Source organism: Anomaloglossus baeobatrachus, chromosome 2 (assembly GCF_048569485.1).
Source record: "Anomaloglossus baeobatrachus isolate aAnoBae1 chromosome 2, aAnoBae1.hap1, whole genome shotgun sequence".
In the NCBI taxonomy this organism is placed as follows: Eukaryota; Metazoa; Chordata; class Amphibia; order Anura; family Aromobatidae; genus Anomaloglossus; species Anomaloglossus baeobatrachus.
This window is the reverse complement of record NC_134354.1, coordinates 774,737,523-774,761,158: the sequence shown is the minus strand read 5'-3', so window position 1 is coordinate 774,761,158 and position 23,636 is coordinate 774,737,523. Positions and strand designations below refer to the sequence as shown.

The 23,636-nt window shown below is 38.6% G+C and overlaps 1 protein-coding gene across 8 annotated transcripts in view; it reads left to right on the top strand.

Annotated features, from left to right (window-relative positions):
• The window catches only part of GRM5 (glutamate metabotropic receptor 5), a 535,313-nt gene extending 512,871 nt beyond the window's left edge, over positions 1–22,442 (top strand). For 4 of the 8 annotated variants that reach the window (XM_075337560.1, XM_075337562.1, XM_075337559.1 and 1 more), the window contains 2 exons: positions 1,734–1,787; positions 9,865–22,442. In XM_075337560.1, the coding sequence (XP_075193675.1) occupies positions 1,734–1,787; positions 9,865–10,684 (874 nt within the window). In that variant the 3' untranslated portion in view covers positions 10,685–22,442. The remainder of the gene's footprint in view (positions 1–1,733; positions 1,788–9,864) is intronic. The other 4 variants (XM_075337564.1, XM_075337565.1, XM_075337563.1 and 1 more) reach the window with 4 other exon arrangements.
• Positions 22,443–23,636: the final 1,194 nt, after the last annotated feature.

The following is a 23,636-nucleotide window of genomic DNA, read 5'->3' as shown; positions in this document are numbered from 1 at the left end:
GAGATATGACCTCATCTTCCTTGTATGTTAATAAAGTCTTTTTATCAAAGTGGGCGTGGTCATGAACTCTGCTCTGTGGGTGTGCTTTTGAGGACCACGCCCAGTAAGTAAGAAAGGCTAGATTTACATACCGGGATGAAGGGGCCATATCTCAGGAACTGAGAGGCACAGAAACAAAAGAAAAACGACGGATTCAGGAGAACAGGGGCATTTATACCAGGTAAAAAAAAAAATCCATATTTATAGTGAGTTACAGGTCCTCCTTAAAGGGTACCTATTAATTTAAAAACAACTGTGACATGTCAGTAGTCTTAATAAGTAAATGTATTCAAATGGTCTTAAATTATACTTGAATTTTACAAAAAAAAAACATTAGACTAAAGGGCGCTTTACACGCTTCGACCCGCCCCGGTCGTTTGTGTGTCACGGGCAAATCACTGCCCGTGGCGAACAATATTGGAGGTACGCATCACACATACTTACCTTCCTAACAACGTCACTGTGGATGGCGAGCAACCTCTTTTTTTAAGGGGGCGGTCCGTGCGGCGTCACAGCGACGTCCAATAGAAGCGGAGGGGCGGAGAGCAGCCGCATGAAGGTCACTCCCGCCTCGTTGCCGGAGGATGCAGGTACGCTGTTGTTCCTCGTTCCCGGGGTGTCACACGTAGCGATGTGTGCTGCCTCAGGAACGACGAAAAACCTGCGTCCTGAACGAGCTACGACATTTGGAAGATGAACGACGTGTCAACGATCAACGATGTGGTGAGTATTTTTGATCGTTAGCAGTTGCTCATACATGTCACACGCAACGATGTCGCTAACGAGGCCGGATGTGTGACCCCAACGATATCTCGTTAGCGATGTCGTTGTGTGTAAAGTGGCCTTTATTGTCAGATTGTTCATCTGCTATGAGTAGAATGTCTATACATTCCTTGTCTATCTTTCCAAAGAAAGTCCAATTGAGCCAACCTAAAAATATGGGGGTACAGCCCTTCTTGCCTTTCCTTTTAGTAATAATGGGGATCTCCACTGTATGATATGTCACAATGACAGGTCAATACATTTTGAAAGTAATAGATGCTTACTTAAAGAAGTGCTAGAAATATGTCCTTATGGACAAGAGCAACTTTTTATCTTGAGGAGTCTACAGACTTTATTCTGCTGACTGGGGGGGTCCCGAGAGTTGAAGCCCACAGATTTAAAATGTATGGCTTATCAAAGTTAGTTTATCAATGTTATTTCCTGGAAATCCACTTTAAAGGGAATCTGTCAACATATTTTTGATATCCTACCCGAGAACAAGGACAGAGACCCTGATTACAGCCATGTGTCCTTTTCCGAGTATCTGCTGTAGTTTTGATAAACTCATTGTTTTCTCTGCTCCAGATCTACCAATTCCCTGAATGATACTTGTATAACCCCGCCCACACCACTGATTGGTAGATTTCTATGTACACTGTGCATAAAAAAAAGCTGGAGGCGGGGTTATACTGACTTAAATATGGAGGACTACCTGGCAACAGGTTTACTGATTTTATCAAAACTACATCAAGCAGATTCATCATTGGAATCACGGTCTCTATCTCTATCTTATACTGCTTTCTGATTTGGTAGCAAAAATGTAATGACAGATTCTCTTTAAATCCTAATTTATAACATGGACTAATAATATATTAGTAACTTTTTCAATACATTTTTTTTTTAATTAACCCATCAAACTTTCTTTATTCTAGCATTTCATTTACTCCTGGGCCTACTCACACCTATTGTCAGCAACCAATCGGAATGTAAGAATTTATTTTAAAACTCTAATATTTGTTGTGCGGCACTAGCCAAAGGGGCAAAGGACAAAAAAAACATACCAGCCCAGCTGCTTTATGTGGTGTACGTCTGTATATTGTATGTCGTCGCAGACGTGATAACTATGTGTTCGAAATCAGCGTTTCTGCTGGATAGAACCAAGCGGTTACCAAGTTACCGGAAGGGAATTAGGATTCGTGCTGAACTATTTTTGGAGATTAATGGGTATTTCCGGTCCAGATCTGTCGCTTTACATCAATAAATTCTTGGCCTGTCAGCAACGTACATTAATAGACCATTAACATTATTCTTAAGCTCCTTAGCTCTCATGGTTTGGCACCTAACACTTATCATCCACCCCTTTATACCATTACCAATAAGTGGCACAACTTGGCAGCTCGGTAGCCAATTTTTGGGGGTGATTGGATGGGAACCCATGTCCACTGATGGAACCTATTAACACGATGACTTTACTTTTTTTACCTTGTTGTATCCTAAAAAAATGTCCTCCTCTGAGATGACCTCCAAGGACCTCGGTATTGGGGGTTGGGGGATGCAGAAATCCCAATGTCACAATAACTATGGGATAGCAGGGGCTCCTAAGCTAACCCTGAAGGTAGGGAGGCCTATGCTATCCTTAACCTCAGGAATACTCCTGATGGTGGAGAGGCCTGAGTCTCCTTCCTGGCCAGTCCTGATCTGATTCCCCCACCCCTCAGAGAGGGATAGGACAGGAGTGTGTTGAAGGCCACAGATAAAGACTGACAAAGGAAAACCACAGCACACACAAAGGTAAAGACAATAAGAAATCCCAGAGGAAAAACAAGAGCAGGAAGCAACCTACAAAACAATAGGGGTAAACCCTACAAGTGTTCCAAGCAGTAGGCACAACTTAAGCACAATTTTCACCAGAGAGTCTGGGACACCACACCTTAAAGACAAACAAAGAATAAACTATAGCTGGCATAGGTAGAAGAATTCAACCAGCATAAATACAAGGGGAGAGTCTGGAACACCACACCTTAAAGACAAAGAAAGAATAAACTATAGCTGGCATAGGTAGAAGAATTCAGCCAGTATAAATACAAGAGGAGAAGATGTGGTAGGTCTTCCTACCACATGTGATTAAAGGAGCAAGCAAACCAGCAGAGATTAACTCTTGCTAGCCTGCCTATGAATCAGCACACAGCAGGTCAATGCCCGAATCTGCCGGTGTTGATCCCAGAGACCAGAGAAACCATCAGACGGAGTGTCAGAATTTGCAATCTGAACAGAGCCCAATGCCATGACATTGACCATACCATGACCATGACAGTCGGCGAAGTTTGTGCAAAACTCCGTGTGACACCCTACTGTTTTTTGTACTGGCTCACAGTTTGGGGTTTTTTTTGTGGGTCAGGCAAAAAGGAGGCGAGTTGTTACACTAAGTGTTAAATTTATTATATTTTAGGCTAGTCAGCTATAGCTGAAATGTACGCTACCTCATAGCTGGTGTAGATTTTATTTATGGCTGCATGGACAGCCCAAAGATGAGCTAAATTTATTCCCAATGGTGCACTTTTATCCCCAATACAAAATGGAATACAAGGTTGGACTCCGAACCACCTATTTCGGACTGGCAGAAAATAGCCCACCATCCGCGTAGGGAATTAACGGAGAGGGATCAATTTCCCTGTTTTGTTGATCTGTGCAGATTCCAGCAGTTGGACCGTCACCGATCAACAAGTTGTCCCCTATTCTATGTGAACTTGTTTACATTGGACAAGCCCTTTATGAACAGAAAGAAATAACAATTTCTAGTAGGTTTTTATGCAGATTTGATCTGATTGATGGCACCACATAAGTGACAAACATCACTTAATTGAAAAAAAAGTTTAAAAAACAACTATAGAAACAAAATGTAAAAAATGGTATAAAAATATGTCTCTCGTGCACTGTTTGTCTACGAAATAATGGCTGCCATGTGTGATATTATATTGGGAAAAGTTCCAAAATATGTTCTCATAAATCTGTAATTCTATGTAAATTTGTGTTTTTTGTCCTCTTCTTTCAAGTATGGGTTTCTTATGGTAAGTACAGTACGTGAAGCAGTCTTGTTCCTGTCCATGTTACCGTGTTCCCTACTAGTGGAATTGTAGTAAACGCTTAGATCCTGTTAGTTCCTTATCATAGATGTCCGTAGTACTAGTGGTGGTATTCTCATTGCTCTTAATTGTAAAGTGTGCCCATGCCAAATGGGAAATGGATGACGAGGACACATTTATAGTCCTAGAACCAAATCCATTTTCTGTTTTCATAGATCTATGTCCCCGACTCTCCTAAACTTGCTTGTTTCTAAGGAGTCTACTGACCATTTTTAATTAAGGCTCAGTGGGGTTTCTAGGATTCTCAATTGATGACCTATCCATGGAGTACACCATCAATACACGATTGGTGGGGGTTCATTTAGGTACACCATTTTACTTTTGAGGTTGATAGTCAGTTCAATGGATAGGTTTGAACTTTAGCCCTGGGCATAAGCACTCATCTACATGTGTCATCTAAATTGGGTGTCCTATGGTGGGAACCCCAGAATATTGATTGATTATATGTCATGATGACTCTGGGATAGCGGGGAACCGAGGCCCCTAAGCTGTCCCACAAGCTAGGAACCCTATGCTATCTCTATTCTCAGGCATACCCCTAATGGTGGAAATGCCTGAGTCTCCTTCCCGACCCTGACCAGTCGTGATCTGCTTCCACCTCCCCCTCTACCTCCCTTCATCTACATGTGTCATCTAAATTGGGTGTCCTATGGTAAGACCCCCAGGATAAGGAGTTGATTATCTGTCACGACGACTCAGGAACCGGTATTCCTAATCTGTCCCACAAGTAGAAAGCCCTATTCTATCCCTATTCTCAGGGATACCCCTATGGTGGGGATGTCTTAGTCTCCTTCATGGCCCTGTTCCTGACTAGTCCTGATCTGTTTTCCCCTTCACCTCACCTCATCTACATGTGTCATCATCTAAATTGGGTGCCCTATGGTGGGAACCCCATCAAAAGGATTGATTATCTGTCATGATGACTCTGGGATAGCAGAAAACCAGGGCTCCTAAGCTATCCCACAAGTTAGAAGGCCCTATGCTATCCCTATTCTCAGGGATACCCCTATTTGCGGGGATGTCTGAGTCTCTTTCTTGGCCCTGCTCCTGACCAATCCTGATCTGTTTCCCCCTACTCTTCCCCCCAGGGGGGGTGGAACAGGAGTATAATGAAAGTCACAGGAAAAGACAGACAGGGGAAACCACAACTTTGTCATACTGCACACACACACAAAGTTAAAGACAATAAGACTTTCAGGAGAAAATACAAGAGAAGGAAGGAAGCTACAAAACAACAGGGGTAAACTCCACAACCGCATCAAGCAAATAGCACAATTTTCACCAGAAGAATCTTGGACACCACAACCATACCTCACAGACCGAAATAGAAACTATAGCTGGCATGGGTAAAAGATTTCATGCAGCTTAAATAGGAGGGGATCAGATGTGATAGGTCTCTGCACCACATGTGACCAAAGGAACCTAAGAAGCAGACTAGCAGAGATGAGTTCACACTAGACTGTCTATGAATCAGCACACAGCAGGTCGATGCCCGAGTCTGTCTGTCTTGATCTCAGACACCAGAGAAACCATTGGGCGGAGTGTCAGAATCTGTAATGTGAACAGAGCCCTACGCCGCCATGACAATTGGCAAAGTTTGTGCTAAACTCTGTGTGACATTATCTTAACAAAAAAACAAACATTTAACTGCATTATAATGTACAATATAATGCAACAAATTGCCATCTAACACTGTGGAGTATGAAGTATCTGCCGACCTCTGTTCCTAATACCTACAGTATGCCCTTAGAAAAAAAGAGCGATATATTAACCTGTTTCATTAAGTCATCATTGGATGAGCTTACGTGTTCCTACCATTACTCAGTCCTTCTGTTACTATATTCAATTGTCAGGGTGTTCCCTGGTGCTGGTTACAATTCTCCCTTTGGTTCTGTGCAATTACTTCGGCTTTGTTATGATTGTGGCTCATGGACCTCATTTTGATTAAAAATTAATTTTCTAGCCCGAAATGAGGCCATTTTTCTGGATATAGTTTTGCTTCAGTATCCTAAACTATGCCAACTTTTCTGGTACATCCAAAAAAGGGAGGCCTCCTAAATTCCTGGAAGGGTTGACATATCTCCAAGGTTCTGCAGGGGGTTTCTAGTGCATGATGATGGGATGCTCTATCAGACAAACCCCCAACGTCCAATGACACATTCAACTGGAACCTGGGACTTAAGGCCTGTGGAAAGGGCATGGTTTGAGGAGACGTTTCAGGAGCTCACTTTAAGTGTCAAACTGTACTCACCTGCAGAGAATCACCTAGGCAAATAAAGCTATTCCTTCATGTATTAACTCCATTTTATCTAACGTTCCATTCTATAAGCTGACAATCATAGATTAGTCTGAAGTCAACTACCAAAAAATTCAGACTGCGAGAGCAAACCCACTTGAAAGTGAAGGTTGAAAACTACTTAGCTTCAACAACTTAGTTATGCCTACGTAAAACCAACTGTGGCACTGAATGTCCACTCTCTGGGGGCGTAACTTGCTATGAATCCTGATGAAGTTCTATTACTGTTTGATGTTCATGATTTAACTAAAACACAATTTTAGCCTGTTACCAGAAATAACCATCTTATTCAGGCTCTCCAGAATTATTATGTTTATATGGAGCCTCTTTTACTTCCAACAGTTGATCTGATTCCTGAGGACCATCAGCGCTTCTAAACCAATGTCTCCCGTTTCCACCATGGCATGATGGCTGCCTGTTAGATTCCATAGAATCATAGAATGGTAGAGTTGGAAAGGACCTCAAGGGGCATTGAGTCCAACCCCCTAAGAGTGCAGGTTTTCTTAAATCATCCCAGCTATATGTTTATCCAGTTTCTGCTTGAAGATTTCCATTGATGGAGAGCTCACCATCTCCCGTCGTAGCCTGTTCCACTCTCTGACTGCCCTCACGGTCAGAAAGTTTTCCTAATGTCTAATCTGAATCTCTTTCCTTTTAGTTTCATCTCAAGGATGAAACTAAAGGAAAGGACTTGTCAAGAATGTATACAATCCAAGGTACTCACTTGAAAAAGCTTCCCGTTTTGGAAAGATATATGATGTTGGAATTTTAATGATAATATCATCTCCACCTCACGTGTTCCCAACTTTGTAAATATACTAGTATACAACAGAAAGCTGCTCATTTTATGTGTTTTCAAGAGAGAGAACATAGGAAGCCGCTATCGGACACCTCTGGTGGCGAATATCTTCCCTGACGTGACCAACCAAAATCATCAGATTCAGAAAGCTTTACCCTGATGTGTGGGGGGTCCATTAACCCACTTCTACAGGGCTCCCAAGACCCCAATTATTCTGCATCTACTGCTGCAACCATACTGCACTTCAAAAAGAAGATTTTGCAGTCCATACAGTATGTGGTAATGTTGAATATTCAGGTATCCGAAATCTGGCCAACAACTTCTCGTAAAGACCCTGCATTAAGTTGGAAATTGGTATAATTGGGCTTCTACAATTGTATGAGCTTTGGCTAACAACATCAATTGGCAGGAACGTCACTTTTCAGGATAAAGAAGGTCACCAGAGACAGATTTTATATCTTAAGCTTTCCATCCAGCAACAAGCTATATCACTGGAAGCCATGGCATTTGTTAGGTTTATGCACACAATAGAGGAAAGCATGTGATACATTATTCTGTATCTTCTCTATGAGGTCAACAATGTCCCTCAAGCTCTTTAAAAAAAAACAAACAGACAAATATTGTGGATTTGTGACTATCAGTGTTAAAACCATTGCTGGAATTCTTGGTTAACAAATCCTTGGTGCCTTATAATCTTTACCAAATGATCTTATGCCTCATTTCTGGAAGATTATGCAGTCATAAGAGTCAGGTTGACAGCATAGGGTGAAAGGTTTTATGTCCACCAAATCTACAATTCCAGGCAGAAGGATTCTCTTCCAATACCGAGTTGACCTGTTTAAACATTGGCCATAAACTTTATAAGGGACATACTACATAATGGTCATTAAAGTCCTGGCTAAAATGCTCTTAGTTATTGACACTGAGGCCAAATTCATCAAAGCTTTTATGACAGTATTCTGGTGTTTGAAAAGTTGAAAAATGTGGGTGCCACTCAAGGCTGCGCTAAGATGTTGACACTTTAGGCATACTTCTTGCCCTGCTACTCCAAAGTGGGTAAATTTGGGCAGTACAGGAGTTTGACGACCAATTCAAGACTATCAGTGGCATTCGCTACACCAGAAATTTTACTCCAGGAGGTGTCAAGATGCACATAGAGCTGTACGTCACTTGTCCAATGCTCCTGATTCAATTATAGGCAAGTGCCTCTTAATGAATCCGGAGAGTCTGAATCTAGCACGACTTCTCATGAACAACGTGAACAACCAGTTTTGATGAATCAGGGCCAATTTATTTACCTTCAGTTGGCTGAGCTTGCCACATGTCAACATTTTTACTAATTCCAAGCTTACCTTCAATTTTGAAATTCTGATGAATTACATAATAAACACAAGTATCTCCCAATGGAAAACCACCGATTCGTGGATACGTTTTGCTTCCAAATAGACCTACATTTGTCTTTGACACAACGGTTATTCGTGAATTTCAAGCTTTGCTCAACCTGTTAAGACAAGATCCACCAAAACACGTTTCCTCACTTATCTGTCCTCTCTATATTTGCCAATAGGTTAATTTAGTGACAGGTGGCATGACATGAGCTGTTCTCCAACACTGGTCCTGCCCTATTTTTCCAATATCATTTTTCCTTAAAAACCAATGTATTTCATTGATGTCATGAAATGAAAGCTTTTAAACATCTGACTCATTTTGGTTTTCTTTGGAGTGTTTTTGCTTTGATATTATTTTTTGATCCCATGGATTTCAGAACAACTTCCCTGAAACTCCCAAACTTTGCTTCATTTTTGGTCCTACTTAAACCGTTGGTTCTTTTGTCCATCTTCAGTTGTTTTATTGTATCGATTCTTGGTTACACAGTGGGTTCCATGACTTTAGATGTTGATGTCTTTTTGGCACAAATCCTGACTTCGCTGTTATCTGCTCATTCCATTCTTCCCCCATTCACCCGTTTCTCGGTGACCGCATGAGTTACGGTATTGTATCTTCTTGGTTCTTTTATATTCTGACAGAAATAAGGGATGTAAACTGTGGATTCCTGTGCAGGAAAGATTCTGCAGTCTTATAAACGTTATGGGTTATGGGTGCTGCCCATTCATATGTTTCGCCTCCAAATCATCCATACTTCAGGGGTTTTACTTTCAATGCATGTAACAAAAGTAAAACGTGTTAAAAGTCTTACATGAGCTGTACTACTATGCTATCAGTGAAGTGTACAGTTGTCTAAGGGGTCTAGTTATAGGGGCTGTACAGTTTACAGTTGTACCTGGGCCCTGAGGCCTAACAAATCCAAACCCCCACTATGAATACAGCCTTTATAATAAAAGGTAGATTGGGAACCCCGTTACAGATGAAATTTTAGGCTTAACAGCTTCAACTTCCTTCTCAGCATCTAGGAACAGATGAATAAGTAGTCCAAGGCCTCAATGTCCCATAAAAAACATCACTCACTATTATAAATGCCATATGGTAGATAGGGTGTCCAGTCACAGATTTTTCATTAGGGCTCTGGAGCGTCAACTTAGGCCTTTGTAAATAAATCTGTTTCAACTCCGCTTAAACCAACCTTACAAATTGTCTAAAGATTTGGTAGCTTATCAAGAATTCTGTAGATGGCCTAGTATTTAGCTTTACGATAAAGGTTTAACAGGTTATGAGTTGTGGAAAATATTTCAAAAAGAAAGTATCAAGTAATAGATTTAAAGATGATCTTGGGTTATGTATTATAGAAACAAAGTCAATGAAACAAAAAAAATTCAAGGCAACTTGTGAGTTCTCCATGCTTACATAATTTTTCACGTCTATTTCAGCTCTAATGGAAAATCTGTTACTTGGGCACAAAATGAGAAGAGCAGCCGGGGTCAACATCTATGGCAGCGGCTTTCTGTCCATGTGAAGAAGAAGGATAGTACGAATCAGACGGCTGTCATTAAGCCCTTTTCGAAAAACAGCACAGAGAACCGATATATTAGCACTTCCTTTCCTGACTCCAGTGCCAAAATGCTGTATGATGTTTCCGAAGCCGAGGAGCATTATCCAGTACAGTACCGACCACAGACACCTTCTCCAATCAGTACTGTAAGCCAGAGAGCTGCTTCTGTTACTCGGACAGAGGATGACATCCCATCTTTTCATTCAGAAACCGCCCAACGAAGTGGTTCATCTCAAGGTTCCTTAATGGACCAAATCAGTAATGTTGTGACCCGATTCACCGCCAATATCAGTGAGCTAAACTCCATGATGCTTTCGTCAAACACCCAAGGAACATTGGTACCCACCCCTTTATGTTCTTCCTACCTGATTCCAAGGGAGATCCAACTTCCCACAGCTATGACCACCTTTGCAGAGATCCAGCCAGCCCCAGCAAATGAATATAACGGTGGGTCAGTTTCTGCCAGAAAATCTTCTTCTGAAAGTGTCAAAGATAGCACTTCAGAAGCACCAGTAGTAAAGCAAGATGTTGAGGAGTTGGTGGCTTTAACGCCTCCTTCTCCTTTTAGAGACTCTGTTGACTCAGAGAGCACTTCCCCTAGCTCCCCAGTTTCAGAATCAGCTCTTTGTACCCCATCGTCACCTAAGTATGACAACTTGATCTTGAGAGACTACTCTCAAAGTTCGTCTTCATTGTGAATGTAAATTAAGCTACAGAAAATGGCAGTATATATATATATATACGATTAGGGGGAGGGTTTTACAGACCTTGTTGTCACAGGCAACTGGTGCTCCTTAGGGGCAGGATCAGATCTAAGGTCCAATCTTCCCATGCAGAGCAGTTGATATTAGAGTGGCCTTAAAACATGGTCTTTAAGAAACACTTGAGGGCACTTGAGGGCTGGTAAGGAGTTGATCATAGGGGAGTATTATAAGTGCTTTGATTTAATGTTAAAGTTGGCTGTTTAAAAAAATATATGAAATTGAACAGAGTGGATTGTAATCGACTGTAAAATATATTGTCTTGTTTTGCTTTTTTGATTCTCTTCCCAGAAGTGAACCTTGATCTTTTATCAAGATTAGAAGACCAAACATGAATGTACATTTTCTAAAAGACTCAAAATCTGGGACCAAAATGGCAGGCAATTTTGTACGAAGAATCTAAAACTAAAAAAAAAACAAAAATGACGTCAAATAAACTCTCAGAGCACCTCGATCCATATCGAATATTTGACACCCATCGCGAATAGCTGACTCTCAGCAGTACCGATGACTACTGTACGTTCTACGTAGGGCACAACATGCAACAACATGTCAACCAAGTTTTCAGTTTTTGTAAATATTCTTCGTTCATTAACCTCCAACTGGTTGAAAAAACCATCGGACTGGAATTTAATAATGAATTATATTGTCTTTTTTTCACCGTGTTGCCGACAATACTAAAAGTAGCAAAAAAAAAAAATATTTTTTCGGAGTACTGTTTTGTAATTACCCCTCCTAAGGGCGAGTTGTTATTTTTGGTGAATATAATGTTTATAGCAGAAATTGTTTAATTATGGTGTTCTTGCATCCCCTACGTGTCGAATGCTTTTTATTTTCTAATGATTTTTTTATTGATGAAAACAAAAAAAATACTTGTGTTTTATTGCTTTTTGCATGTAAAATAAATGAAAAAAAAAACAAAAACAAAATCAACGCTACTGAAAAAAACACAACATAAAAACTGATATGGTATTGTCATAGCTTTTAATAAATTGTGTCAAAGCCTTGAATACATTTAGTATAATAACCATAAAGCCATGGGTTTTTTTTGTGGCTTGGCTATTTGTATATTGTTGTTAACCTTGAACTGTGACCGAAATTGGAATTCGAAGCAATACAAAGTAAGGATGACATCTCCTTAAACCAGGATTTTATTTCCATAATATATAAAAAACATAACATGTTTGGTATCATGCATTCTTAGGATATAATTTTTTATATACTTAAAAGTGAACTTTGTTATCATTTCAAAGCAATTAAAACATTTACATATGTACAAAATATATATATATATATATATATATATAACTTTACATAATTCCTGAAAAACGGATCCATTCTCTGATGACTATCCTCAGGTGCCAAATACAATAATTTGAAGGATAGTGTTTAATTGCGGGAGATGATGACTAAAATAGCCTTAAAAAAGGAATGTAGACATCTATATGAGATTGTGCCCGGGAATGTTGTCTAGGAGAGAAAGATTTTAGAAAAAAACTATATGAAGAAAATGTTAATTAGTTTCTTAAATTGTAAATATTTTGGAAGTCAAGGTAGCCATTTTTGTGACGAAAACCAAGAAAAATACTTATCAGCCACTCCACCACCGATTGCAATTCCTGGTATAAGGAAGGGGATGCACAGATCAGAGACCAGTTGGTCACCAGAAGAAGCAATCCAAAAAAATCCAAGAAAAATTCAGCAATCCTAAATGATAAAAAATTCCAAGGCTTTATTTCTCATTTTAAAATTCCATGGTTTACACTCCATTAAAAGAGAAACAAATGATGCGTTTCGGATCTGTCAGGTCCTTACTCATAGAATTGCTGGATTTTTCTTGGATTTTTTTTTTTAGCTATTTTTGAGGTCAAAACAAAAAAGAAGTAAATAAAAAAATATATAATTTTTAGGAATAGGTGAGATATTATCACTAGTGATGAGTGAGTAGTTCGGTATTCAGATGCTCGTATGGGCACGACTTGACTACCCGATTATGAAAGTCAATGGAGAACACAAGCATTTTTCTGGAACATTTTCCGGAAAAAAGGCTCGAGTTCCCCATTGACTTCCATTATACTTGGTACTCCAGTCGCGCCCATTTGAACATCAACTGCTCGTTAAGACCACCCGAATACAGAACTATTCATTCATCACTAATTATCACTCATTCCTAAGGAATAGCGCTAGTTGATCCTAAATTAATACCCGACTAGAATTGATGAGAATCTATTTGCAAGAGCCTTGCCCACTGGCGGCGTCAGTAATGACGGGAGCCTTGAGAACCACCTCTTACTTAACAACATCCATGGGTCTTCTTTTGGTTAGCCGGCTTGACAAGAAATTATCATTGCAAAGTGACAAAAATGTGATGTTGCAGCAGGCCGGCTAATCAAAAGATAAACAGTGTTGTTGCCATCAAGAAAGAGGCAGTTTAATAGCACTGATCCTACGTTCACAAATTACAGTTGGGGCCAATGGACTTAGTTGTGCGAATTGATTCGCACCAACTCTATATACAACTGTACATAGAGTTGAGCTGGTTCATTGGAGTATCAGAGGAGTTTTCAGCTAGTCTAGAACTTGACAAAAAGTTACTAAAACCCAATTTAGTGCCATCCCTTGGCATAGGGATCTCCTGGAAGGTCCACCTTCTCCAGGAAGGTCCTGGAAGGCTCCATATCTCACTATTAATCATCTTGGCTATCTCATGTATAAATTTGACTTGCAATATTTAGGATATAATTGGTTATGCAGATTCTTGTCATGTCACTGCATTGTTACTGTTTTGCTCCTGGTGGTGGAAAAATCTTTTTCTTCCTGTATACTACAAATTACAACCTGTTCTCACATTCCCTAATAGCTCAGTGTGTTATTAGGTTTATTTCCAAGTGAAAAGTCACTGGTTCGAATTGAGGAGCAGCCATGAAGAAGATTTCTCAAGAAAAGAGAAATAGCATCATCCAGCTCATTGATAGCGATCTCTTGGCCAAGAAAATTGCCAAACTGCATCATGTGAGGCCATGACAGTTGGAAGAATAAGAAATGAAGTCCATCCATCCAAAAGCCAAGAGGTTGACTTTCAGGTAAAATATTGGAGTCCACAAGTCGGCTCATCACAAGATCTATCCGTTCACGGCAGTTGAGGTGTCTCATATGCTTCGTAACAGTGAGATCACAGACATCCATGCAAGCCCGTGCGACGCATGTTACACAAATCTGTAATGGTGGCTCGAAAAAAGGTGAAGAAACCTCAACTTCATTATCATAAGAAGCGTCAGCTCCAGCTTGCAAAGAAGTACAAAAAGTGGACAGTAGAAGATTGGAAATAGGTGACTTGGAGCGATGAGACAAAAATCAATAGACAAGGCTCTGATTGGGACAAATGGGTTTTGAAGAAACAAGGGAAAAGGGGGCTAACGAATAGAGAAATTGAATTGTCAACTTCGGAAAAGGAAGCCTTATGATATGGGGGTATTTCCCAGCCAAAGCCATTGGATACTTGACTAGGATTGATGGTGGTCTCAATGTTGAGCTAAATGTAAGTGTACTACAAGACAAGATACTTCGTACACTTGAGTACTATAGGTTTGAAAGCTGTATACATCCCCAAGTGATCCGACTAGTATACACCAACACTAGGAACTTGTAGAAGAGACCTAGGATCAGATTTTGGGCAAGACATGCTTGAATCTGATCCAGAGAATGCCTTGAAGGATTCAGCCAATGTTGAAAGGCAAAGGTGGATTTAAAAATTACTAACAAAATAATGAAAATTAAAATTTAGGTTTGTAAGAGCAAAACAGTAATAATGCAGTGACATGACAAGAATCTGCATAACTAATCATATGCTAAATAGCTGCAAGTCACATTTATGTATGAGATATCCGAGATGATTGTCTATAAAATGAAGGCCGTCTCACGGTCAAAGCTGTGGTAGATGGTGAGATATGAGGCCTGAAAGTCAAAAGTGCAAAACATTGTTAGTCTTTTGCTCATCAGTGTATTTTACCATAAGTACCAACATCCCCATTTGGTGTCAACCACTTACCGCTAAAGGCTACTTCTTATGGACCTATTACAAAATACCCTATAAGAGCCTAACTAGGATATATCCTGTATGTATAATGATATTAGATGTAATTAAAATTAGACAGCTACATGTTCTTAAAGTGACCTCCTCTGTTGGGTTCAAAGAAGCCAAGTCCAACGTTAATTGTACTTTTTCAAAAATATGGTTTCTTCACATAAAAAGGCTACCTTTTTCATATGGGGGAAAGAAGTATTCCAAAAATGCTGTGAATTTATATTTTATCATACATTCCAGAAGCACATAAAGTAAAGTGCAACGAGTATATAAAATATATTGTATAATACTGAAGAGATTGCAGAGTATATCGTATTGTGTAGTTCTGTTTGTCAGTGTCATTATTTATATGAAAAAGTAAAAGAAGGTAGGTAAAAAAAGATATATTTTAGCAGGAAGTTTTATGTTCATCAGCATTAAACGCAGGATATAAACAAAAATGGCTGCTTTCTTCCATCACAGCACCACTCTTGTCCACAGGCTGCATGTGGTATTGCAGCTCAGCTCCATTCCCTTGACTGCAGCTAAGCTGTAATACCAAACACAACCAATGTAAAAGTAAAATTGAACAGATTTAAAAAAATCTCTTCTATAAAACATAACAGTGGGTCGCGGGCTTTTTGTAGCCTAAATAAACTTCAGGGCAGTCTGAACGAGGGCTGAATATTTTATTTAGCAAAGAAGCAGCATTTATCATTTTCAAAAGCAGTTATAAAGATTTGAAATATTGAAAAATTAATGTCCTACTCACCGTATTTCTATTTTCTACTTGTCAGGTTTTTATCTACTTCTTCTAGTTTATTTTATCCGAAATGTTATTGTTTTTGATAAAAAAATTTTGTTTAAAAGAACTGAGAGTCCTCAGTGGTTGTTTTTTTTTGGTGATTGTTTTTGAAAAATACTTGCTATAAAATGGCAAAGTATGGCAACTATAGTTATTTTTCAAAAATGTTTTAAGAAAGCTTTAATTTTCACACTTTTTCCTCATCTTTTCCTTCACACCCTTTTCCCATTTTTTTTCTATCCAACCGCCCACCCACCATCTGTCTTGCACACTTTTCTCCTTTACTGTTCTTTTTCTCTTTTTTCATTCATTCATTCATTCATTCCCATCACTTTCTCTTTCCTAATTACTTCCTATCCACCTCCATTTTTTTCTCTTCTTCCTTTCCACCCTCCACTCTATCTTTTCTTCCTTCCCACCATGTACTCTATCTTTTCTTGCTTCCCACCCTTCAATTTACCTTTTCTTCCTTCCTATCCTCTTCTCTATCTTTTCTCCCTTTCCACCATCCAATCTTTAGTTTCTTCCTTCCCAACCTCCACTCTATCTTTTCTTCCTTCTCACCATCCACTCTATCTTTTCTTCCTTCTCACCATCCACTCTATCTTTTCTCCTTCCCAAGCTCCACTCTTTTTTCTTTCTTCCTTCCCACCTTCTTCTCTATCTTTTCTTCTTTCCCACCCTCTTCTCTATCTTTTCTTCCTTCCCACCATTCACGCTATCTTTTCTTCCTTCCCACCCTCCACTCTATCTTCTTTTCTTTCCCACCCACTACTCTATCTTTTCATCCTTCCCACCAACCACTCTTATCTTTTCATCCTTCCCACCATTCATGCTATCTTTTCTTCCTTCCCACCATTCACGCTATCTTTTCTTACTTCCGAACCTCTACTCTATCTCTTCTTCTTTCCCAGCCTCCACTCTATCTTTTCTTCCTTCCCACCCTTCACTCTTTTCTTTCTTCCTTCCCACTCTCCATTTTCTTGCATTATTACAAATATTTTATTTTACAAAATTCCATATTTCTTTACAAATGCTAAATTTTCCATTATTAGAAAAATTGTTCCTTACCTTTCCAATTCCCACCCTCCACTTTTTGTTCCTTCCTAACTTTTGATACTTCAATGCTTCATTTTTTACTTTTGACTCTAGTCATTCCATTCATTCCTTCAAATCTCCTACCATAGAACCCTTCCTTCCTTCTTTCTTTCCTTGCGTCCTTTTTTCCTTCCTTCATTCCTTACATCCAACCTCCCTTCCTTACACCCTTCCTTCCTACCTTCCTTCCCACCCACTTTTCTTTCCTCTCCTTAGGCATTTTAAACTACAAATCACTGAATAAAATCTAAAGTATTTTCAAAAATCTCATCCTTGCTTGTATAGCAACTTTCTGAATTATAATAATTAAGGGAAAACTAAACCTAATAAAGATTTTTTTATCTTTTGAAATATAAAATCTTTACTATTTTGGTGTAGAGCCTAAAAAATGAATAAGAAAAATTACAGTAAGACAGTTAGGAAATATATAAATTAAGATTCATCTATATAAATTGTTTATGTAATTTAAAAACTAAAGACAGATTAAGATCTAAATGAGGATTATACTTTTCACATTTCAAATAGTTTATTTTTTAAAATGCATTCTTTTCCTTTATAGCGTATGATCAGTTCAGGTTTCCACTACAGCCATGAGGGTTTGATTGATGTATGATGTCTATCTTTTCACATAGGTTATTGGTTTGGTGCTTTTCCTATATTTGTAATGGTGACATTCATAGAATTATTTATATAAAACTGAAGGAATTTGAGATCTAGCAGAATATTGTTCTTTTTTAATCAGTAAGTGATGGACAGTTGGAAAAAATACCATCTTGAGGCAGTCCTTTTAACGTCTATTTCCTTTTGTTCCATTTTTTATATATTCATCATTAAATGGGGCATTTCACTTCACATTTTTTTAAAAATTGATGAGAATTGCAAAAAATGAAGAACGATAAAAACCTCATCTATCGCCCATTTGTGTACATTCGGCAATTGGCTGAGAGTATGTGTATTGAGATAGATTTAAAATAAAGAATATAGGGGAATACTAAAGTATTATTTCATTTTTTATGACATTTTGATTTATATATTTTTTTTAAAAAAACCTTATTGGACAGTGGAATCTACTGTGCAGTAGTTCCATGTTGGTCAATTTAAAACTTTTTGGGGGACGAGTAAAGACTGATTGTAAGTCATCATGATCTATCTTTTTCAACTATTTTATGAGAAATGAAAGAAAGCAGACAAAAAAAAATAAATTGTAACTATTAAAGTTTTTAAATGTCGAATAGGCAAGCTTTTTTTAAGTTGTTTAAAAACATATCAGGCATAATATATATCTGTCAAAATTTTACAAACTTTTTTTTTTTCTTTCAAAGTTTTAATTTTTTCATTATTATTAGTAGCCATAGTATATTTGTATTAATTGTTATTATTACATTTATTCATTTTATTACATAATTTCAAATATTTTCATTTAGGAAATCCAAATTTCATTATAAACTTTAAATTCACAATTTAAAAAAATAATTGTTTTTATTACATTAATTTATTTTATTACAGAATTACAAATATTCTCATTTAGAAAATCCAGATTTCATTACAAACTTTAAATTCACATTTAAAAAAAAAAAAAAAAATAGCATAAAAAATGTTGTCACCTGAAACATTATTAGATGCACAAATTATCCTTTAAAATAAAAATCTAATGTGGAACCAACATGGGATATATACATGTATAGAGAGAATATGATTAAAAATTGCAATATATTCAACTTTGGAATTTTGCAGGGTTCCGGCACCGAGGTTTCGGCACCATGATACCCTTCCCGATATATGGGAAAGTGAAAATTAGACCCAAAAAGAATAATATGTTTTTGTCACCTCATTAAGCATTGTCAAACTGTCAAACACTGGGCACCAAATTAAGTATAAATGGAATATTTATGTGTGAATTACATGCATACACCAGCTTTACCAAATCGATGACTTTGGCACCACTTGTAGCTGCCATCGTAAAGCCAGTGGCTCTTTAGAAATTGGTCACTGTAATTACAATTCATCTTCAGAGATATATCATTGCTGACATTTGTCACTGGGACTATATTTGCATCAATGGACACTGTCACTTGACACTAAAGTCAGGATCCTAAAACAGACACCTGGCACCACAAACGGCACTCTCCGGCTGCACCAGCATAATATCACTGCCATTTTCAATCACTTGATTCAAATATGTAAATTGATTGAAAATTGATAAAAAATAATATACCATTCATATAACTTGGGTGATACCAGGTATACATTTCTTATTATATTTGAATCACACCAGAAAGAGCAAAAAATGTACACCATTACAATCATCCACCAAGGCTAGTGATTGAAATATACAGCAGTTTATTTCCTTACCCTAGTTCTTCAATATTATTTCCAAGGGCTCTAAATTAAACCGTTTTGAAACAACCACCTAAAAAAAGTGTAAAAAGAAGAGGCCGGTATACATTGAAAGTCCATAATGGTAAATCTGGCCTAGATCAAGGGTAAGGTTCTCAAACTCTTGGATCTTTTCAAGAGTGTTGATGTATTTATAATGCTACAGATATTTCAGGAGTATTCCCAAGAAAATCTGATTGATGTGGGTCCCACCTCTTACTCCTTAAACCATTGCCACAATGGTGGTGCCTTCATAGTATCATAGTATCATAGTTTTTAGGTTGAAGGGAGACTCTAAGTCCATCTAGTTCAACCCGTAGCCTAACATGTTGATCCAGAGGAAGTCAAAAAAACCCCAATGTGGCAAACAAGTTCCAATGGGGAAAAAATTTCCTTCCTGACTCCACATCCGGCAATCAGACCAGTTCCCTGGATCAATACCCTGTCATAAAATCTAATATACATAACTGGTAATATTACATTTTTCAAGAAAGGCATCCAGGCTCTGCTTAAATGTTAGTAGTGAATCACTCATTACAACATCATGCGGCAGAGAGTTCCATAGTCTCACTGCTCGTACAGTAAAGAATCCTCGTCTGTGATTATGATTAAACCTTCTTTCCTCAAGACGTAGCGGATGCCCCCGTGTTCCAGTCGCAGGCCTAGGTGTAAAAAGATCTTTGGAAAGGTCTCTGTACTGTCCCCTCATATATTTATACATTGTGATTAGATCTCCCCTAAGCCTTCGTTTTTCCAGACTAAATAACCCCAAGTTTAATAATCTGTCTTGGTATTGCAGCCCACCCATTCCTCTAATAATCTTGGTGCCTTGATATTACATTTAGGCACCAGCTAGGAAAAGAGTAAATGGATGTTGATGGTCAAGTGCAAGTTCCAGATATGGGTTGACTTGGGTCGGATTAAGAGTTTGGGTGAGTTGTGCAATAAGGCCCAATAGGACTCCCTAAAAATGTCAAACTAGGACGTGCAACAGTAAATACTTCTCAAGAAATACATTTGTTAATGAGCTAGTTATGTGTGATACCTGTGATTGGGAGAGTAGGGAGTTTAAGTGTAGCAACTACACCCAGGCACTTCTTTCATATAGCAAAAATTAAGATAAAAGACCAACTGTAAGGTTGCGGCCCTCTTATAGACTTTGCATTGAGGTCTATGAGCCTATCTTAAGTCATCCGATGGGTAGTTCAGGGGCATTATTAAGGTACTAAGGTACTATAATATAAAGTATTCTTTCCTAGTCCAGGTTTTATTTAAATGTCTTCCTCCTGAGGCCTAAACTCCTTAATAGGAATACCATTACTTAGTTAATACCTCCTCATAAAAAGCAATGAAAGGGGTTGTCCCAACTAAAGCTAATACATGGTAGATGATAACTTGCTGATCTCTGGAGCCCCATTAGTATGACTCCTCCCCCATGATGCAGAGTATTAGAGGTCACATCAGACCTCTTCTTGGAATCAGCGACAGTTCAAGGGGTCATAGTGCTATCCAAATGGACCATATCAGAGCCCTATTCTTGCAATCCATGGGAGTACAAGTGGGTCATAGCTTCATCCAGATAGGACACTTCAGATTTCTGTTTTTGGAATTAGTCTGAGTCCATGGGGTTATAGCTCCATCCAAATTGTCCATATGTGAGCTCTCTACTTGTAATCAGTGGAAGTCCAAAGGGTTAGAGCTCCATCCAGATGGGCTACATTAGAGACCTCTTCATGGAATAAGTGGTAGTTCAAGGAGTCATAGCTCCATCCAGATGGACCACATTAGAGTCCATTTCTTGGAATAAGTGGGAATCCAAGGGGTCTTATCTCCATCCAGATGGGCCTCATCAGAGTCCTCTTCTTGGAATCAGTTGGTGTCAAAAGTAACATAGCTCCATTCAATTGGATCACATTCCAAAAGCCACGTTTTTAGAATCAGTAGCAGTCCAAGGGGTCACATCTCCATCCAGATGGGTCATATTAGAGTCCACTTATTGGAATAAGTGGGAGTCCAATGTGTCATACCTCCATCCACATGGGCCACAACAGAGCTCTATTCTTAGAATCAATGGAAGTCCAAGGGGTCATAGCTCCATCAAAATAGGCCACAACAGAGCCCTCTTCTTGGAATCAGTGGGATTCCAAGGGGTAATAGCTCCATCCAGATGGGCCACCTCAGTGTCCTCCTGGAATTATTGAAAGTCCCAGATGTCATAGCTCCATCCAGATGGGCCCCATCAGAGTCCTCTTCTTGGAATCAGTTGGTGTTCAAGGTGTCATAACTCCATCTAATTGGATCACATTCAAAAGCCACCTTTTTGGAATCACTAGCAGTCCAAAGGGTCACAGCTCCTTCCAGATGAGCCACATGAGAGCCCTATTCTTGACAAATAAGTGGGAGTCACAGTGATAGGACCCCATCAATCAGAAAGTTATTACTTATCCTTTGGATTAGTAATAACCTACTTAATTGGGACAACTCTTTTTAACATTTCTTCACTTTGTTTTTGTGCCAAAATTGCGGTAAAAATAGGACTACAAAGAAGGGCATGCCGAAAACTACAAATGCACATTTTAACAAAAAAATAACTAAAAAATTTGCTGTGATTTTTATCTTTGTTAATACAATAAAATAGTCGAGTGTAATGATTGAAGCAGTAATTATGCCTGCCTGGTAAATGTCGCTTTCCTAATATTATCAATATTCAATGTCTGTCTATCAATGAGCTTGACCTATCAATTGTCCAAATCCTTTCATGGTCGGAAACGATACTCATCAGTCAAGAAAACAAAAAAAAAGTATTTTTGAAGTAATGGAGTGTGTATTTAAGGTGTCTGTGTCGTCCGTAAGAAGTAATAATACTATAACATACCGTACACGTGAATGACCCACCTACCAAACATGAACTTATATCCTGTACCATGTAAATGACTATAGGAAAATGGATCCTGTTTCATAGTAATGTCTAGATCCATGGTGCCAACTCTATAACATTTCTGTGGGCTAAAAAAGTGCTTGTAATTTTTTTGCTATAACAACTGTATTAAAAATGCTAATAAAATGTGTGAATCTTTATTTTTTATTTTTAATTTTGCTGCTGCTTTTGACAACATAGAGAATGTATCGTTTTCTTTTGATGTTAATTGATGACGATGATGACTACGATGTCTTTTTTTTTCATAAAATGTACAAATGGATCGCTTTGTTTAGCTTTGTATCTGTAAAAAAATTGTAATTTATTTTAAAAGAAAAAACAAAAAAAAGCTAAAATTTAAATACAATGCTTGTTTCTTTTTTTTCTCCCCAGTTCATTTTATGTTATACTGGTGTTTATGGTGTCAGGTAATTTTTTGAACATTATTAAAAAGATGTAATAAAATTTCAGCTTGTCTTAATCATTTTCAAAGGACAGCAGATTAATCTATATTTATGGGGATGATAGACCCAAAAATATCCGTCTTTGTTCCCACTTTATATGACTGGCACCAGAGGTAATGCCTTTTTATTTGGGAGTCCGTTGACATAGCTGTCGGTTGAAAGATTGTTTTGTCCGTATCATGGAGAATGTAATGACAGGTCAGGGGCCCCTAGACTGGCCCTCAGACTTGAGGCCATGCGCTGTCCCTTATCTTGGAGGTAGGCTTGATGGTTGCCAGGTCCGAGTCCCCAGCGTGACCCTGACTCTTATCTGAGCCCTGGTCTTACTCCCCCTCTCCCCCACCCTTGGGCGGGGCCAGAAAATCCAATAACAAAACTCCACAAAACAACATAGACAAGGAAGAACAGAAACTCGTACACATAGCACTGAAACACACAGAAGAGACAATAAGTGTACAGGGGAATAACGAAAAGGGAAGAAAGTAATGCACAACAGGGGAATGTTCACACCACTCAATATCACAACAATGATCACCATCAACAGGTTCACCATCAAGACTGGTATCATTTGGAGGTAAAGCTGAAGCTATAATCGGCGCTGAGTGGTGAGAGCCAGGATCTTTTATAGGAAGTAGATGATGACTTTGATTGGCAATTGGCTACTTGAGCTCCTAGCAGAGTTCCCCAGAAATTAACTCCTGCAGGACTTTATAACAGCCGACACCCAGCTCTGGCTGAACCATTAGGAGACATGAGGTTGCTTGTCAGGTTCTGCAGTGTGAACACCTAATGAGTCTGGACCTGAACACTGCATGACAGTCTGCAGCTATGTTTTGTGTTATGGGATCCTTATTCTGAATACTTCAGGTTAAAACTTTAGTCCAGCTGTTATTGGTTGGTTTTTCCAAAGTTTGTCCTTTTTTAGTCATCATCTCATTTCCATCCTTCTGTTGGTGTAGAGTCTGTGCATGTCCTCTACATAGCTGGTTAACCTGTTGATTCTGTTTACAAAAGTGCATTATTCCTAACAGCTTTCAACTCTGGAGTTGCCATAGTTTTTCTGCTTTACTGAATGTAAAATTTATGAGCAATGTTACTCGACAAGGGCAGACACAGAGTGTTCCTGTGGAAGAACAGTATATGAGCTCCTTGTTCTCCTTTATCTC